This window comes from Zea mays, chromosome 6, assembly GCF_902167145.1.
Source record: "Zea mays cultivar B73 chromosome 6, Zm-B73-REFERENCE-NAM-5.0, whole genome shotgun sequence".
NCBI classification, from domain to species: Eukaryota; Viridiplantae; Streptophyta; class Magnoliopsida; order Poales; family Poaceae; genus Zea; species Zea mays.
This window is the reverse complement of record NC_050101.1, coordinates 170,895,280-170,914,978: the sequence shown is the minus strand read 5'-3', so window position 1 is coordinate 170,914,978 and position 19,699 is coordinate 170,895,280. Positions and strand designations below refer to the sequence as shown.

At 46.1% G+C, this 19,699-nt stretch overlaps 2 protein-coding genes and 1 non-coding gene across 3 annotated transcripts; 2 read left to right on the top strand and 1 right to left on the bottom strand.

Moving 5' to 3' along the window:
* Nucleotides 1-4,567: 4,567 nt before the first annotated feature.
* Nucleotides 4,568-5,593, top strand: LOC100280781 (arabinogalactan protein). Its single transcript, NM_001153703.2, has 2 exons — nt 4,568-4,892; nt 4,995-5,593. Exons 1-2 carry the CDS (start codon nt 4,670-4,672, stop codon nt 5,294-5,296), a joined length of 525 nt encoding a protein of 174 aa, NP_001147175.2. The 5' UTR covers nt 4,568-4,669; the 3' UTR covers nt 5,297-5,593.
* Nucleotides 5,594-8,182: 2,589 nt separating this feature from the next.
* On the top strand, nt 8,183-12,923 carry LOC103630624 (uncharacterized). The gene is made up of 9 exons (NM_001364975.1): nt 8,183-8,784; nt 9,588-9,827; nt 9,921-10,134; nt 10,239-10,348; nt 10,454-10,653; nt 11,434-11,537; nt 11,833-12,020; nt 12,113-12,312; nt 12,502-12,923. The coding sequence occupies exons 1-9, from the start codon at nt 8,541-8,543 to the stop codon at nt 12,721-12,723; spliced, it is 1,722 nt and encodes a 573-aa protein (NP_001351904.1). The 5' UTR covers nt 8,183-8,540; the 3' UTR covers nt 12,724-12,923.
* Nucleotides 12,924-14,675: 1,752 nt separating this feature from the next.
* On the bottom strand, nt 14,676-14,748 carry TRNAV-UAC (transfer RNA valine (anticodon UAC)). The gene has a single exon. It is a non-coding gene; the product is annotated as a tRNA-Val (tRNA).
* Between the last annotated feature and the right edge of the window lie 4,951 nt (nt 14,749-19,699).

The following is a 19,699-nucleotide window of genomic DNA, read 5'->3' as shown; positions in this document are numbered from 1 at the left end:
AACACGCAGCAGGCCCCTACCTGGCGCGCCAACTGTCGGTGTTTCGAGACTGGGGGTCCCTGGATCGACGAGTAAACTATCGCCGCGTGCCCCAGCCCAGATGGGTCGGCGCGAGACGGAGCGCGAAGGGGGGAAAGGCAGCTGGAGGGAGACGGGCGTGAGAGGTGGAAATCCCGCGACCTTCGTGTTTGTCCCGCGCCCAGGTCGGGTGCGCTTGCAGTAGGGGGTTACAGGCGTCCACGCGGGAGGGAGCGAGCGGCCTCACGCGAGCGCCTGTCCCGTCCTTTCCCCGCGCGGCCAACCTTCCGCAAGAGGGCCCTGGTCCTTCCTTTTATAGGCGCAAGGAGAGGATCCAGGTGTACAGTGAGGGGTGTAGCAGTGTGCTAACGTGTCTAGCGGAGGAGAGCTAGCGCCCTAAGTACATGCCATCGTGGCAACCGGAGAGGTTTTGGCACCCGGTTCGTGTGGTGTCGTGGCCGTCGGAGGAGCGCTGGAGCCTGGCGGAAGGACAACTGTCGGGGTTGTCGAGTCCTTGCTGACGTCCTCTTGCTTCCGTAAGGGGGCTGAGAGCCGCCGTCGTCGTAGAGCGTGCAGGGCGCCATCATTACTTGTCTGGCGGAGCGAGCCAGATGGGACACCGGTATTGTTCCCCGTAGCCTGAGTCAGCTTGGGGTAGGGTAATGATGGCGCCTCCTGTTGACGTGGTCGGTCCGTGCCCTGGGTTGGGCGACGTGGAGGCTCCTCCGAGGTCGAGGTCGAGTCTGTCTTTCGAGGCCGAGGTCGAGTCCGAGCCCCAGGGTCGGGCGAGGCGGAGACCGTCGGCTGAGGCCAGGGCTGAGTCCGAGCCCTGGGGTCGGGCGAAGCTGAGTTCGTCGTCTTCCGGGGCTGAGCCCAAGTCCGAGCCCTGGGGTCGGGCGAAGCGGAGTTCGTCGTCTTCTGGGGCTGAGCCCGAGTCCGAGCCCTGGGGTCGGGCGGAGCGGAGTTCGTCGTCTTCAGGGGCTGAGCCCGAGTCCGAGCCCTGGGGTCGGGCGAAGCGGAGTTCGTCGTCTTCAGGGGCTGAGCCCGAGTCCGAGCCCTGGGTCGGGCGGAGCGGAGTTCGTCGTCTTCCAGGGTTGAGCCCGAGTCTGAGCCCTGGGGTCGGGCGGAGCGGAGTTCGTCGTCTTCAGGGGTTGAGCCTGAGTCCGAGCCCTGGGTCGGGCGGAGCGGAGCTTCCCATGGCGCCTAGGGCCGGACTTGGCTGCTGTCAGCCTCACTCTGTCGAGTGGCACAGCAGTCGGAGCGGCGCAGGCGGCGCTGTCCTCTTGTCAGACCGGTCAGCCGTCACTTCGCCCCTGTCGACCGGAGGACGCGCGTCAGGATAAATGTGTCAGGCCACCTTTGCATTAAATGCTCCTACGATTTGGTCGGTTGGCGTGGCGATTTGGCCTAGGTTGCTTCTTGGCGAAGACTGGGCCTCGGGTGAGCCGAAGGTGTGTCCGTTGCTGGAGGGGGGCCTCGGGCGAGACGTAGATCCTCCGGAGTCGACTGCCCTTGCCCGAGGCTGGGTTCGGGCGAGGCGTGATCGCGTCCCCCGAATGGACCGATCCTTGACTTAGTCGCACCCATCAGGCCTTTGCAGCTTTGTGCTGATGGGGGTTACCAGCTGAGATTTGGGAGCCTTGAGGGTACCCCTAATTATGGTCCCCGACAATATTCATGCATCTAAAAATCTACCAAATTAGATTATAAAGGGACTTCCAAGTAATATGATAGAAGGTGCATCGATAGAAATGAGCTTGAGAGCCACTTGAAGTATTCTAAAGTGGTAACCCGTTACATACGACCGAAGATCCCATGAAGTAGAATGGTGAAAGAAGCTAGTTGTTTACTGATTGAAAGATCTTTATAATAAGGATCGTTAGAGATGCACATTTCTCCAAAACTATATGACAGGTTGATTGAATTCTTAATATGATCCAATTGGCTTATTTAAGCAGGGATATTGTCGTATAGAATATTTTAGAAGGAACATACATAATATGAGTTTAATTGCTAGACAAAATTTATAAGATGTGGTTAATCTCTAGATACTCATAAAAGGCCTCAAAGTGTGACTTATATGCTTCAAATAGAGGGAATACTAGAAAAGAACTTTGGTGAATCTCACTTTGCACAAAACTATCAATTCTAGGCATATTTCACTATTCAATTGTGAATGAATGTAACCCTAGTTCTAGGTGGATGTTCAACCTATGAGTCTCCTCTAAACCCTTGGCATATCAAAGAACAATGAACTTGAGATTCTTTAATACAAGCCCTAGATTTTGGTGGGGATTATTAGTTAAAATGTGGGCTTGGCTCATACAAAAAGTTAAATAAATCTTAAGACTCCTATTAATTAAAGTTTGTTTTGTAGTTTAGTACCATATGAAATGCTAACCAAATGTTAATTCGGTTTATATGGTTGGACTCTGTCTGTTTACGTGAAGGTGTGCCATATGTGAGCGCGCATGCCACCACCGTGGAACCGAGTGTGGCGTGGCGAGGCGTGGTTTGACATGCTGTGGTGCGACATGGCAAGACACGAGTGTAGCGCGACGTGTCGATGTTTTGCCACTTAAAGTACTGCATGTGGAGTTATGGAAGTTTGCCGTCTATTGATCTTTCATCATAACTCGTAGAGTTACAGGAGTTTACCGTCTCTTGATGATCTCGTGCCGTAATTGTTGGAGCCACGGGAGTTTCCCACATCTCTTGATCTCTTCTATCTGCTCGATTCTCCTCGCACCCACTCGTTTTCCTAGCTTCAATATGAAAGCCTCATCTTGTCATTCATTCATCAGCTTGGTTTGCCTGCATTTCTACCGTTAGCCAAGTTTTCCATTCGAGTTTCTTGTGTGCATGACCACTGAAAGAGGAGGCTTCGAGTTTACTTGCTTAGGTGAATACCGACAATCACGTTTTGAGGGAGTGTACGTAAGTGGCACTATTGCTTAGTTCATCATCTTCTTAACGTGATCAACACGGCTACTCCTCTGCACCGCACTAAGACTGTCTCCAGCAACGTCTTCTATATACATCCTCTATATCCGTTCTTTACACTCTTCTCTAAAAGATTTCATCTCCTATATCTACTTTCTCTCCAACAACGTCCTCTAAATCACGTCCTCTATATGTAAATACATATATTAAAGACATTTTTAGTTTTTTAATTTTTATACATACGTATTTGTCATACTCTAAAATGTACTGTACATATTTTAGTTTTATTAAACCGGTTGTTTAAAGTATTCAAATAGATAGAGAACCGTTTAGAGAAACTCTACATATAGAGGATCCAGCAGCGTTCTCTAAATTTAGAGGACCGTTTAGAGGACGTTGCTGGAGGGAGTAGAGGACGTCATCGTCCTCTAAATTTAGGGTACAGGACCCTTTAAAGCCCCTTGTTGGAGCTAGTCTAAGCGAAACGACTACACTAACAAGCACTATGTCGAGTTTATCCAGCTTTGAGGTTTGGTATATTTCTCTTGCTCAATATCCAATAATTTTTTGGATCATTTTTACACCAGTTAGTATATTGTACATCCGTAGGTCATACATTATCTATTTGTGGATTAAATCGCTATTGAAATTTTCTATCTATCAAAGGACAAGTCAAATTTCCAAGAGATTCTCTAAATCCCTTCTAATTACTAGGAACAGAGATTTACCCTCTAACATACTCTTTAGTTGGTTACCCAACTATAGGCATCTTCCATTTCAAAAAATTTCGCTAGTTAAAGATAGGGAACCAGAATGGCTGTCTAAAATACAAATAAGATATAAAAAACTGCTGGAGAGTCAAAAACAACGTTTATGCAAATGACTCTAAATAACGATCTAAATCATCGAAAGATAGCATTCAATTACGCAGCAGCATCTTATATTTTGCACTACCCCCCATCGAAATGGATCCGATGCCTTGAACGTTACGTATCCTCAACTCGATTGCATTATTCTGCTGCATAAGTACCACCAGCCCGCCTCTAGCTTATATGTATTCACCCCATACGGCCTCGCAGCGGCCCAAGATGCTGAACCGAGGATGGTGCTAGCAGCTAGCGTGGGCAGAAGCAGAACAGAAGCCGGGACGTGGACGCTGGCCCTGTGTTTACTTACTAATTACCATGCATACACCTTGCTGAAACTGACATTCAGTTCAATTCTGATTGATGGAGCTAGCCAGCTAGGGACTACACACGCACAATCTAACGCACCTGAAACTCCGTAATTAAGGAAGCTATCGATCTGGACTACTGGACTGTGTCGATCGACTGATGCTGCTAATAACGAAGCAGTGTTCGCTTGCAGTGTACTCCAAGCCACATGGGATCATGTCTGGCCCTCGATGATTCCGACGAGCCCTCCTGATTTCCGCGCAACTTGAAGAGGATCCATCTCCGCGCGCTGATCCACAAGCCAAAACGGCAATCACGAGCGAAGTAATGTAAATCACGTACGCACCAAGCCTGCAAATCAGAGGAGGAGGTAGCTATATACTGCCAGTTCTGCGGCTATAAATTGCAGCCATCTCGCTTCTGGTCTTCGCAACCTGCTGCTCTATATCCTACGACTAGCTAGCTAGCTAGCTACTGTGTAGCTACTAGCGTACTCTACGCTGCAGCTGGGCAAGAATCGACGACGCCACACGATGACGACGACGATGGCTTATTTGCTCGCCAGTAATAAGTGCGTGCTGCTGTCCCTCTCCGTCGTCGTGGTCCTCTGTCTCGGCGGCGGCGCCTCCGCCATGGGCAGCCTGCCCCCGCCACCGCCGATGGTGAACTTCAGCATCGGCGTGCAGGGCGTGGTGTGGTGCAACACGTGCAGGTACCCCGGCTACTTCGCGCCCATGGACGCGTCCCCGCTCCCAGGTATATATATATACGACAGCCAGTAGCAGCTAGCCCAGTCGTCTGTCCATTGTTGCCAGTGCTCCTGGACGTCGAGACGCATATATACACATTGCATTGCAGGCGCGAAGGTGTACCTGCGGTGCAAACACGGGCTACGCGCGCTGACGGTGGCGGGGCAGTGCGGCCCGGGCGGCTACTTCCTGATCCAGACGTCGCAGCAGGTGTCGGCGTTCACGAGCCAGCAGTGCCGGGTGTACGTGCCGCGCTCGCCCGTGCGCGCCTGCGGGGTGCCCGCCTACCCGGCGGGGCGCAGGGGGATGCCGCTCAAGTTCCAGGAGTTCGTCAAGCGCGACAACGGCTTGCAGGGGATGTACTCCGTCGGCAACCGCCTCTTCCGCCCCAAGAACCCCGCCAAGTGCTAGCTATCTACTCACCGATCGACCCAGATCGTCCCTGTCCATGCTCCATGCGTACGTACGTGTATCTGTTGATGCAAGCCAGAGCCAGCTGCATGCAGGGACATGAATAGTTTTCTTTAAAAGAAAAATAAGCAAGCTAGGTTAATTGGCTGTTGAGATCGTTCATCAGTTAGTCGGGTAATTTTAGTTGCAGTTGGTCGTTAGACCGTTTCTGTTATAGACTGAATCAGTGAAACTAGTTTCGCTGCTGCTCGGTCGATTGGATATATTGATGTACTCATAATCAAGAACGATTGAGCATACTGCTGCATACCTGCCGGGGTTTTTTTTGCACTGTTATCTGCATGCTTACCAATTATTGAATTAGTCTTGAGCAAATTTTGAAAAGGAAAAAAAAATTGCCGCGTGCGTTCGTCCACCTAGCTTGATAAAAGGGAGGGATCAGGATCTGATGGGATACGGTCCACCACACTTTGAGTTTTAATGGGGCTGCAAGTGTTGACAATGACAACCCACTAGTAACGTCTCTAGAGGGAGGGATCATAATAGTTGGGCAGGAAATAATCAAACCAGCGCTACGGTAAACATGATTACTGCCTGTGCGAACCGCGCTGCACTAGTACTTCGCTACAGTAAGCCAGTAACAAAGTTCACTGTTTGTATGGAAAGTATACTGCACTACAGTGCCCCCTGCGCGTGGTTTCGTTCTCCTTCGCACGGACTGTAGTGCATGTGTTTCTGATTTGCCCACTATATTATATAAAAGCACCGTTTGGTTAGAGGAACTAATCTAGTCTCTGGTTTTTAGTCCTGTTTAGTTACTATTTTGACAAACATAAGAACTAAAGTAGGGACCAATTAATTGACTTTAGTCTCTATAGTCCCTCACATGGGTGCTAAAAGTGACTAAAAGATAACATTTACTTGATTGCCCTTGTCTAGAAAACTAGCATGAAACAAAAAAAAATGTATTTTGGTTTTTATATGTTGCATTTAATATATTTAGAATTTGTTTAGTTCTTATAATCCAAAAAGATAGGGACTAAACTTTAGTTCATAGGACTAATGGAACCAAACTGAGCTTAAGCCTATCATATCTCATTTCCTATTCAAACTTTACGAATCCAATTTTTTCTATTTTATACGATTTGCTTGGGTTGTCCATATAATTTGTAATATCAATTATATCGACTACACGTGATTTGTCAACTCTGCATTGCACCGCGCAATAATATATAGATATCGGTGACGGGTTCACCGCCCCGCTGTCCTGGTCAGACGTACGGGCTTCTTATGCCATAAATCACTGCTACATATACGTAATTCACGAGTAAAATATAGTTTGAGGTGGACAACAATTGAACAAGGTCTATCTATTTTTAATCTTTGACCATATGCTCTTGAAATTTTCTAGGCCCGTCACTACAAGATAGTATATATTATATGATTCTGTTTTATGTAGTTCGGTTTTAGCCTGTAGCGTATATACTACCCATATTTAACAACGGATCGCCCTCGCGTTTGTGGAGAGCATACACACGTGGTGCACGGATTTGTATGTGCCGGAACAGGATAAGCAAGCGCTTGGTGGCTTTGCTTGGTTCACTTCGTATACGCCAGATCTCTCTATATGTGTACGTCGCGTTAAGCTTGTGGTACCATAGCAGCCAGTCTTTCTTTGCTCTGCGCGCCTTGTCCAGCCGCTTTCGAACGTGTATATATACACGATGCTTTAGCAGCTCTCCACGAGCCCAGCTTTAGCCCCACGCTTGGCTGTTGTTTGATTGTTTCGGCCAACCAGCCTCGGCCTCGTCATAGATGTACTATCCATGTTCAGATCCTACGTACGTACGTACGTACTAGTAGTGAAAAATAGGCTATTTAAATTCATACTCTTAGTTTCGTCGCATTACTTATTCTTCCTCCTAGTCATAATTTTTGTTCAGTTTTACCGTTCTGTTATATAATACTGGAAGTGCAAAAATGAATAAAAAACACAACTACGACGGTAAAAATAAGGACATAACAAAACTAAAGTCACCACCTTAAAAAAACCAAAAAAATATATTAGGCCTGAGATGCATGCATGATCAGGAGCAATTAATTGAGCACGACTACCCTTCCTCGCTCAAACGTTGTGATGTGAAGCAAGCGTTCAATGAATGAAAGCTTCGGAAGTACACGAGTCCATGTGCAGTCGACGCCGAGCCGATGGATGCCACTTGCCACCACAACGTTTCGGAGGGGAGCTGGCCGCTGAAACGTCGTTTCGGAGGAAGGCACGCGATCTCTCCACGGCGAGAAGTCCACGTCTGTGCGGTGCGGATGCACGGCGGCACCCCCTCGCTAGCTTTCTTTTCTGGCAATAAACAAAACGATTTTTATTAGCTTCAGCTTCTGCATCATCAAACGTGCTCGCCGCACCGACGGACCGGACCAACCGGACCCGGCCGTCCTCTGCCTGCGATGTGACGCGAAGTTCCAAATGGAAATGGCACCAACCAAGCAAAAAGCAGGCCATGTTTTTTTTTTCCGGCAAGCACGGCGCGGACCCACACCCACACTAGAGCGCGCTCGGGCTCGCTCCCAGTCCCAGACCAGGGCGGGGCGGCGTCGTCGTCGTCGTCGTCTCGCTGACGTCCCCACGTCACCCGGCGGCCGCGTTTATTTATTTTATTAACCGTCCGTCTAGGCGCCTAGCGGGTCTGCGTCAGGCGCAGTAACCCAGTCGCCTGTGGGCCGTGGCGGAGGAGAGGAAGCAGACGAGGCGAGGTGAGGAAACCAGCGCGTGGGCGCCGCGCGCGCAGTAGAAACCGCCCCCCTCCCAAGCGCGAGCGCGTTGTTCGTCTCGCGGTCTCGCCTCGCCTCGCCTCGCCTGGCACTGGCACGCGCAAAACCACATCGCATCGCGAGCTCGGCCGGCGCACCACCTACCCTCCCCGTCCCCGGCTCCGCTGCCCCGCTCGCTCTCCGATTCCGAACAGGCAAACCGCGTCGCCGCCCGCTCGCCCCGCGCTTCTAACCCCCACCCAACTCTGCCTCTGATCCGACCCACCCACCCGCCCCGCGCCCGCGCGTTAAGTATCCGCCTGCGTTCGTCCCCCCTCCATCTGATCTGGTTCCCACCCGCGGGCATCACATCCCCGCCGCCGCCGCCGCCGCCGCCGAATCTCGCGCTCGCGGCGCGGGATCTCGCGGGCCCCGGCCCCACGACCCGGCGGATCGGGATGAGAGTGGGGCGTCGGCGATGACCGGCTCGGCGGCCTCGCTGGGCCTGCGGTCCGGGAGCTACGGCTCCCTCGCGGCCGCCGTCGGCGGCGGGAGGAAGGCCGGCGCCGCCGCCGCCTGCCGCCCGCTGCGCGGGGAGAAGGACCGCCTGCAGCTGCTGCACCGCGCGCTGCGGCTGGGCGGTCGCCGCAGGGCCGGCGTCCTGCTGCTGCTCGCCGTCGTGTCCGCCGCTGTCTTCTCCTCTCTCTTCGCCGTCGTCAAAGGTCCGCGCCCCCGTTCCCGCTAGCTTGCCCGTCTCCTCTCCTCTAATGTTGCAGCTTCTGCCGCACTTTGGCGCTCTGCTTTGCCGGCCTGAGCCTTGTGACGTGGGTGCCTTTTAGTTCAGAAGATACTAGAGCAGTGTGCTGGGGTCATGCAGGTGGCGTTTACAGAATTTGAACTGGCTTGTTATGTTTTAAACAGTGGGGAACAATCGTGTGTGCATACTCCACTCCGTCTCCGTGTAGAGGATGCTGTCAAATGCTTGGACCTGTTACATTACATACTCCCCACGCTGATGGTGTGACGACCCCCTTCTCAATTCTACAATGTCGTAGTCCTGTGTCGTCAGGGATAACTGGATAATAGTGTACCCAATGACTTGGTCTACTGCAAACTAGTGGATAATTTTTTGTCCGTGTAAATTATGTTTCATGACGCTGAAGTGCTGATGGCTATGATATGGCTAGAATGATTAGGGACTTCGCTCTGAGAAGTTTTTGGTCTTCTTGTTTTTTATTTTTTGAGAAATCAGATGGTGGAGTAGAGCTGAGCTCTTTTGTGCTTGTACCTATCTTGCATGGTCTTTAGCAATCGATTTTGTTGTTAATTGAAATAGCCAAACGAGTACACTTGCATGCTGATCCAAGCCATCGATGGTCATTTCAGTTTCCTGCTTGTGCTGTACGTCTTTTGTTAATGTAGGCAATTTCCCCACGAATCGTCAACTGACGTTTTCTATTGGAGCGTGCCTTGTGGTTACAGATTAGTATAGCCACTGACTATGTACCTCAATACTGTGTTTCAGATGACAGCAATTCAATCAGTATCGTAAATAATTATGAAGTACCAAATGCCATACAGAAGTCAGTGTATCCCAGCACAACACGGCCTCTAATGATGTCTGGAAACCAATACTCCACCAGTGTTGTCAACAAAATCGAGCTTCCAAATCGGCTTCATCTTACGTATGCAAACTTCACACATCCTTGCGAAGGTTTCTCAGTCCCTCCTCCCCTGGTTGATAAGAAACGCACTGGACCCCGACGTAAGAGTTATTATTTGCACCTTTCTACTAGCATTGCAGAATAGTTCGTAAATAATCACTGATCGTGTTATCTGTTTCTCATTTTCCCTGTAGCATGCCCTGTTTGCTATGTTTCTGTGGATCAGGCATTTGCCTTGATGCCCCTACAAGCTTCACCATCACCTGTCGTAAAGAACTTAAACTATGTATCAGAAGATGGTGTTACTGCAAATTTATCAAATCTAGGATCTGGATTTGGAGGGCATCCATCTCTGGAGCAGAGAAACAAATCTTTCAACATTAATGAGTCAATGACTGTCCACTGTGGGTAGGTTACATGCATCCCTTGTCCATACTAAATCCACGCTTATTCAAATAGATGTTGTTTCAAACGTGAATACTGAAGTGAATGTTCTGTATTATTTCTATCAGCTTTGTTAGAGGAAAGAAGCCTGGCCAAGGTACTGGATTCGATATCAAGGATGATGATCTGCTAGAGATGGAGCAATGCCGTGAGCTAGTCGTAGCTTCTGCTATTTTTGGTATGCATCACTTTTCACTAATAGTATCCACTCTTTGCCCTAAAAAATGTCTTCACTGTGATTGCAATGAATTTCTCTGCTCACTATTCGTATACCGTTGCTCAGGAAATTATGATATGATTCAGCATCCGAGGAACATCAGTGAATTTTCAAAGGCAAATGCATGTTTCTATATGTTTGTAGATGAAGAAACAGAGGCTTATGTCAAGAATTCTAGTTCTTTGTACAATAATAATAAAGTTGGACTGTGGAGGCTGGTGGTTGTCCGAAACCTCCCTTATGAAGATCCAAGGCGTACGGGAAAGGTGCCTATCTTTTAAATTGCGACAATCAACAATTCTTTCTTGTGATTTGTGCTTCTATTATCGGCACCCGTTTTAAAAATCAGCAAAAAGTTGCCGGCTCGTCATTTATGCCTACAATAATAACAAAGCCTTTTAGTCCCAAGGAAGTTGGGGTAGGCTAGAGTTGAAATCCAATAGAAACCAAATCTCATATCAACATAGCACCTAACCTAAACACAACGAAGCTTGTTTTGGAACAGAAAGAACTACAGTGTTCATATAATTTATACATTAATGGCACTAGGTTTTTAATTATAGCCATATCTTAGAACATCATAAGGAATTTGGGACTATTTAAGTGCTTGTATAAATTGATAGTCTGTATGCTTGTCAAACTTATCGAGGGAGCTACTATGCAAATTATGCTCTTGTCTTATCCATCATGTTTGTCTCAACATATGCTGGCGCATATAATTGATTTTCATTAGAGGTTCTTTTGCCTGGACTTAGCTGATGTAACCTTTATTTGTTTTCAAACAAGTAACTATTCTATAATTCAGTAGTCGAGGAAACTTATCATGGGAGAAGGCACAAGTTTCACCTTTTTATGTGTTTCCTAGGTGTCGTTAAAGTAATTCCTTTCAGGTGTCTGAAAATTCTTCTATATGTAGCTTTTAGTTTCATTGACTTCAGTAGTAGTTTGATTGCAGGAAATGTATTTTAAATTTGCATCAGCATGGTTACCTCCTTATCTGTACATTGATTTGATCAAGTTAAATGGACAAATACTTATCTGTGCAGATTCCAAAACTTCTGCTCCATAGGCTTTTTCCAAACGTGAAATTTTCAGTTTGGATAGATGCAAAGCTTCAGCTTGTTGCGGATCCCTATCTCCTGCTTGAGAGGTATTCTTGATGTAGAGAGCTTTACCCATAATGTCCTACATTTTGATGGTTCTATAACTATTCTTAAAGAGAGAATCTGGAAAAGATATATGGGCTGTCTTGTACCCTAGCAACTTCACTTTAATTTCTTATAACCAACACTAGCCTGAACTATTTACAGCAAATTTGGATCAGTGGCGGGGTTTTGTTCTATTTGTATCTTATCATTTCAATACGGCATTTATTTGACGGTTCCATGAAAATTGGACTGCTGTAACTGATAAGGAGCAATCTGATTTCTTACTCTGCATATTAGGTTCCTGTGGAGGAAGAATACCACTTTTGCAATCTCTCGGCATTACAAACGCTTTGATGTGTTCGAAGAAGCAGAAGCTAACAAAGCTGCTGGAAAGTATTACAACGCATCCATCGATTACCAAATAGAGTTTTACAGAAATGAGGGCCTAACACATTATTCTCCTGCCAAGCTTCCCATCACAAGTGGTCAGTGAACTCATCAGATTATGGTAATAACGTCGCTTCAGTTTCTTGCTGGAAATCCTAATGCTGAGCGGCCCCTTTTGCTTGGCATGCAGATGTCCCTGAAGGCTGTGTGATCATCAGAGAACACATCCCCATCACGAACCTCTTCACGTGCTTATGGTTCAATGAAGTTGATCGCTTCACCTCCAGGGACCAAATAAGTTTCAGCACCGTCCGGGACAAAATCAGGGCTAGAGTTGGCTGGATGCCCGAGATGTTCATGGACTGCGAGAGGCGCAACTTTGTCGTTCAGGTATTGCCGCTGACCCACAACCCATTATGCCATTCGGTCCTCCCCCACCTTTTTTGGTTGCACGGTTGCCTGACAGCGGGCACAAATAAACTAGCAACCAAAGCGGCCCTTTATTTTATTCTGGGTGTGCTCCTACCGGCCGCACATGTTAAGCTCACAAGCACATCGCTGCTGTTGACGTTGCACCAGGCGTACCACAGAGAGCTACTGGAGCAGATGATTGCATCAGGTAGGATGCCCCCTTCGGGGGCTGTGGTGGTGACCGACGCAGCACCATCTCGGAAAGTCCGGGCAGGTAGCAGGAAGGCTACTCCGTCGAAGAAGCCCTCCGTGAAGCGGAAAAAAGAGAAGAAATCGAGCTCGCGACGGCGTCTCCCGAAACCCGTCGCCGGTGGTTTGGGTGCTATGTGACCTAAGTTTTCGTCGAGTAGCAGAGTCTTGATACTCCCACAGTCACACACTTATACAGCGTGTACCGGAATACAAACAATGTTCCATTACTTAGGTCTGGGGCTTGTAATCGTGCCCCGGCGAAATTTGTTCATATTACTCTTCATCGTTGTTGTACATAACATCTCCAAACCAATATTCAATTTTGTTCATTGATGTTATGTTCAGTTATTTGTGCTCGTGTCAGGGGGCGCCCCCTGCCTAGACACTTCTCTTTATTTTGTAAAATTTGTACAAATAGAACTAGTACTATTCGTTCAAAAGGTAGCCGCTGCGCCAGGGGCGTTGAGAGCTTTGACTTGAACTCGGGAGTAGAGATGTCAATGGGGATCTGATATCCGTTAACTCGGGGGAATTTCCCTATTAGGGTACGGGTATGAGACAAAAATTGTCTACATGGGTATGGATATGGGACAAAATCTTTACTCATTGGGTAAACGGGTGTGGGTTTGGAAAGCAATAATCCGAATCCGATTACCCATTAGTATTTCATACGTGTACACTTGTTCTGTTTGTATGAATGAGTTGAGGTCGAATCGGTCACCAAGCCCAGCACGGCTGCACACCAGGCCTAGGTCCTAGCCCAACAAGGCAACACGACAAGGCAACTAGCAGACTATCAAAAAACAAAACCCTAAATTAACCAGCCATACGCTAAACCCTGCCCACTCGGCCAACCGCCACACGCTTGGAAAGTTGCGCTGGCACTGCACACTGGCGACTTCACCATCGACAAGGAGCACCACCGACTGCTAGGAGCCTAGGACGACGGTGATGACCATGGATTTTCAAGCGCCAACGAACTCGGATGGTGACCAAGGAAGGTGAGCAGACTCTTTCTCCATTTCTTCTATTGGTCCTAAAGTACTGATTTCTTTTCTGATGGATGAATGAATGGATCATGGATGAGTGCTTGACAGGTGGTGATGTGGAACCATTGAAGACCCGAAACCCATTCAAGATGGTTATGAGATGAGTTTTACACCCATGATGGGTATAAGGATGGATCAAACATAATGAAGATGAATCTAAGATACTATAAACCAGTGGAGAATTTCCCATTGACATATCTACTCGGGAGTGTCGGACCTGTGCCGGTGTTGGGCTGTTGGCACAACAGCATGAGCCCAGTCCACACGCCACACATAGGCGAGTCCACTCCCCAGCCACGGATTGGCAGCAGTGCCTGCATTCTCTGGCTTGTTAAGTGAGCGTTTGGTCACTCTACTCAAAATAAGTTAGTACATCATAAGTTCATTCTTTAATAGAGTGTTTGGTTTAAAGAATAAGCTAGTCCATTATTTTCTTATTCTTCTTTTTTTTGTTTGGTTTGTAAACACCACTTCATTTCTCATAGTTATGGCGTATTTGATTTCTAGGGACTAATTTTTAGTTCATCCATTTTAGTCCCTAACTTACTAAATATGGAAACTAACCTTATTTAGCAATTTTAGGATTAAAATAGAACAAAATGTAGGGACTAAAAATTAGTCTTTAGAAATCAAACTCCCTCTTACTAAAAATTAGTCTCTAGAAACCAAACATCATAAACCCTAAATACCTATCTCATTCTCTTTCAAACTTGACTCTGTAATTTACCGTATAAATATACTATAGTGCACAGCCTTGTACTGTAAATTTTGTAGCGTAGTTAAAGCCGAAATGATAAGAATCGGACGTGTTGCAACCTAAGGCGAAATTGTCCACGCTTATCACGTTGCTCCACGGAATGCCGAGATTTAATCGAAAACTAAAACACCCAAGATGTGTTAATGTGTTGATTGGAAATGAGAAAAAAATATGGGGGGAGAAAGAAGACTAAGCGAACATGTTACGAGAAAAAAAAACCCACAGGTGATTAACTAAAAAAAAATAACAAAAAACGTGAGGAAAAAAATTAATATTCCTAAAAATGTTGCTGCCCAGGATCGAACTGGAGACCTTCAGTGTGTAAGACTGACGTGATAACCACTACACCACAGCAACTTGGATGCTTTTTTAGAGCTGTTATATTATATATCTGATAAAGTAGGAACACACTATTTTTTATAAGAGATCTCATTATTATTTGATAATTTTGTTTCTAACACGATAAAAGTTCGCGTAATAAGTATCCATGTACTCATTTGTTTTCTATAAAAACATGATTTTTAGTCCTTAGAAAAGTAAATTGTATATACAAATGTGATGAGTAAAATATAATAACTATAGTTGTATATGTAATGTAATTAAAACGACCAGATGAATAAATATAATAACTATAGTTGTATATGAATAAATTTAATAAGTTAGCCTATCGTCTTTTTATTATCCACTTTTTATGTTTTGTTTGCAAAATAGAAATGATTTTATTCCTTGCAAGCTACTCATATACCGTGATTTTCTATAAAATTTATAAAATAGGCTCACGGTAGACCATCTCGTCTAGTATAGTTAAATTTCGCAAACCAAACACACTATTAGTAGTTTCGATGCTTCCTTAGTTTTTGCTTATAAAACATTTATCGAAAAGACCTTGGCCGCTAACCAAAAAAAAACTCCCTTTGTCCACATATATTTATCGTTCTCACTTTTTGAGTATCAACCAATTTTAACTTCGATCATGTTTATATAAGAAACTATTAATATTTATAGTACATAATTAATACCATTAATTAGTACCATTAGATATGTCTTTAAATCTAGTTTTGCAGTTGAAGATACAAATGTTACTGACATATTCTATAAATCTAGCCAAATTTTAAAAGGTTTGACCAACATAAATACCATAACGACAAACATTTATAGACGGGGGGCATAATACATATATACGTGTGCTTAGTGTTTGATCATTTTGAGTTATGCAAATGTTTCTGTTTTCACATAGCTTGCGACCAAGATGTAGTGTTGTTTATTTATATAAAACTGAACTTGCTTCTAAAAAGATACAGTCTATCGTGGAACAAATCTCCTTCTATAACACCCGGTTTTAAAGGACAAAGCCGGGTGCATCTCATACATGCGCCAAAGAAGACAACATATATAATGACAGAGTGTATAGAGATAAATGTCATAAAACATCAGAGTATTTATTACATAGCGGAAGACTTATTACAAAGTAAAAGACTAAATATATAAAACGAACTAAGGATCGTCGGCGCCAATGTCGACTGAGAAACGCCACCTAGATCAGATCAAACTCCTCGATACTTGACTCCACTTGAAACCACCTGTTCTTCTCCTGTGGGGGGTGTGAGACAGCAAGAATGAGCTCACATACGTTCATAGCTCAACAAGTCGTGGGGAATAATGTGGCATGAACTCACCAGAGGTGGGAGTTCATGTAGTGTAAGGCTGATCAATGAAATAAAGGTTGAGGCTGAGCATTGCTTTTATAAGTTGGTCAAAATTTTATTAGCAATTACTAAGTGTAAGTAAATACCAAACCTTAATAATAATAAAGAACAGTAATAGTAAAATAATCCCAAATGCGATGCAAATGTCAAATTAAATTTAAGTTCCATAATTAATCATGTGAGGGTCCGAGCCGCTCATGACCGTGAGCACGGCTAGTATATCAGTTTTACACTCTGCAGAGGTTGCGCATCTTTACCCACAAGTCATGTTACCCATCTGCCAAGAGATGGCCAATCCCATACACCTCTACCGAGGAGGCGAGGCAGGGTAACACTACGAGGCCTTTACAAAGTTCCACTAGCTTCAGAAATCCCGCTACAGTTTATAGGAAGCTCCAGTGCAGGGTTCTTGCCTGACCGCCATCGCAGCAAAATCAAACAAGGACCTCCCTACACTGACCACTCCCCTACTGCCCTTGCCCCTTTCGGGTAAGGAAGACCTCCACTAGCTTTCCTAGTTAATCAGCCAAGGGCGTCCCATTATACCCTTGTGGTAGCACTGTTTTCCCGGGTGGTCGCTCCATGTTCCCATTAATTTAATGATCTTAACATGAATAGTAATAATAACAAGATAATAACAGAATAATCATGAATAGTGTATCTCCATACCCAATCCACATAACGCAATAGCAAGTACTACCCAAAAATATTTCAGGGGTGAACAAGGTATAGAGGTAATCAAAACTGGGGTAACATAAAGGCTCCCATCAAAATTAACCTATGCAGATCATTAAAATTAATAAGAACATGGCTGAGAAAAGTAAGTGATCAAGGGCACAACTTGCCTTTAATGAGCTCCGGCTCAGCTATCTCTACTTGTTGAACCTCAGAATCCACAGTGGCTCGCTCGTCTACTCGCATCAACACAATACATACATAGTATAGCATAAATTAACATTACATCAAACATGTGAATAAAATATACAGTAAAAATCTACACATTAAAATAAGATCATAGGAACTGGAATCACTAAATTTGGAGTTATAGATTTCAAGTTATGAATTTCCTAAGATTTAATGTGATTAAAATAGGATTAGATGAGAAATTAATTTTCTTACTGTTTTCATGCCAAAACAGAGGCACTAAGTGATGGAGAATAAAATTACAAAATTTTAGGAACTGGGATGGATTAAATTGGACTTCATATGAATTTTATATGAATTAAACAAATTCTATCATTTATTTTCACATTAAAATCATTTTCTAATCCCTTTTCTGAATTTTATAAATCTCTGGACTGGGCATCAAATTCTGTAAAATACAGGGGCTGCGGGGTAAGAATCTCAAGACACAGTGTATAGCTGTAATGGACGGCGGGTTGTTAATCTAAAACTTCAGGGGCTCTTGTGCAATTTTGTTCCGCGAAGGGGTACGCGGCCATCTAAGCCATTGGACCCAAATTCAAGGGCTCGGATTAGATCATTCATTACCCGAACCGGTACCGGATGTGGACTGCTAGATTAAAATCCGACGGTTGATGCTAGCGCAAGACCCAAGCCCTCCGGATCTGCTCGATTTCAGATGGACGGGCCGGATTCAATATCGCGAAGGAATAAGCAATTTCTAATCCCAACCGTCTACCCTCAAATCTACGGCCTAGAGTTACACGCGCGGAGGGGGGGTATGCTTACTCTAATCCTGGCCGCACACTAAGGATCTAACGGCTGACGTTTCCTCCCCAATCTTCCATTCACTCGACGCGCCCAGCACGGCGGAGGGCACTGCCCACGGCGGCGCCATGGATGGCTACAGCCTTGAGCGGCAACCGGAGCACGAATCCTAATACGAACTAGTGCCAAACGTGCAGGAAGGCAACGCGAACTACATGGAGGGGGGTCTCACCTTCGATTATGCCGCATGGAGCCTGGCCCACGAGTGCTTGCGGACGGGACTGAGCCCAACGCGGTGGCCGGTTCGCTGGCGAGCACGAAATTCGGTGCCAAACCGGCCCCATCTAGAAATTGATCGCTACTACACTGAGAGGGGAAAATGGCGAAACTGCGGAGAGGGGTCTCACCGGCTGTGGAGGAGGTTGCGAGCTCGCCCACGGAGGAGAGCGGATCTACGGCAGCGCAGAGACTCCGGCGAGCAATCCCAGTAGCCCGGAGCCCGGCATCGCCCAATACAGGCCACAGTCGAGTCCAGGGCTGAATGGCGAAACTCCCTGGACCCATGTCGTGGTCCTGAGGTCGATGCGTACGCTGGCCCTATGACGGCGGCAATTTCTCGCTACCAGCCATGGGGGTGCTCGGCGACGGGGCTCACCAGGGCACGGCTAGATGGGGTAGATGCTCGAGAGGATAGCGACGCCCGACCTTATTCCCGCGAGGGCACCGCAACGGTCCGAGAAAGGGGGGGGTCTCCATGCGTGCCCGGGACAATCGACTGGATCTCCCAAGAGTTCGGCGAAGTCTGTTACGAGCTCGGGGAAGCGGACGACCAGGCAATGGGGTCCACCGTCAGTGCCTACGCGGCCAGATGTGAACACTACTGGCACAAGGGTCCCACCGCGAAGTCACTGCGTGCTGGGGATCAGGAGCGTTGAGGCTGGGTTGCGGGCCCCGCCTGGCAGCCGCAGAGAGGGGGAGGCGTGCGTGTGTTAAGTGGGCTGCGCAAGGGGGAAAAGTGCTATTGGGCCGAATAGGGTTTGGCCGGCCCAAACAGGATTTCTTCCTCTTTTCTTTTCTTTTTCTTTTTCTTTCTCTTTTCAAATTCAAGTTGTGTTCAAATTTAATTCAAACTCTTGTGACCAAATATTCTCAGATGATATTGCGCCATAAACAGTACTACTTTGAAGATATATTATTATTTATATTATTTTTTATATCTTTTCTCTTTTTGGTTTCACTTCTAGAATTTCTTTTCCAAACTCTAGAATTTCTTTTAGGATTTAATTTCCCATTGGGGTATTAACATAATTATTATATTATTTTTTTTGTTTACCATATTTTTATATCATCACAAAATGCACACAAAGTAAGATCCAGCATTATGCACAGATTATTTAGGTGTTCTTGGTTCTAATTACCCACTTTTAACTAGTGTTGATCACATGCAATGAATAGTAGAGGCCACAAACTAATGGGTTTATCTCTATCCACTTTTATTATACTTTTGAGTATTACAAATCCTACCCCCCTTAAAAATAATCTCGTCCTCGAGATTTAAGAAGTTCTAGGGAAAAGATGAGGGAAATCTATGCGAAGCTCTTCTTCTCTTCCCCATGTAGCTTCGTCTTCTCCATGATGACTCCATTGTCCTTTGTACATCTTTATCACTTTTGCTCCTTGTGTCTCGAGTCAAGGTATCAAGAATCTTGATCGGGTACTCCGTGTAAGTCAAATCACCCTGAACACTAAGGTCCTCCATTGGTAATTGTTCCTCAGGTACCCTGAGACATTTCTTCAGCTGAGATACATGGAATACATCATGAACATCCGCGAGATGATCCGGTAACTCCAATTGATATGCAACCTCTCCCACTCGCTTTAAGATTAAGAAGGGTCCAATAAAGCGAGGGGACAACTTTCCTTTGACTTTG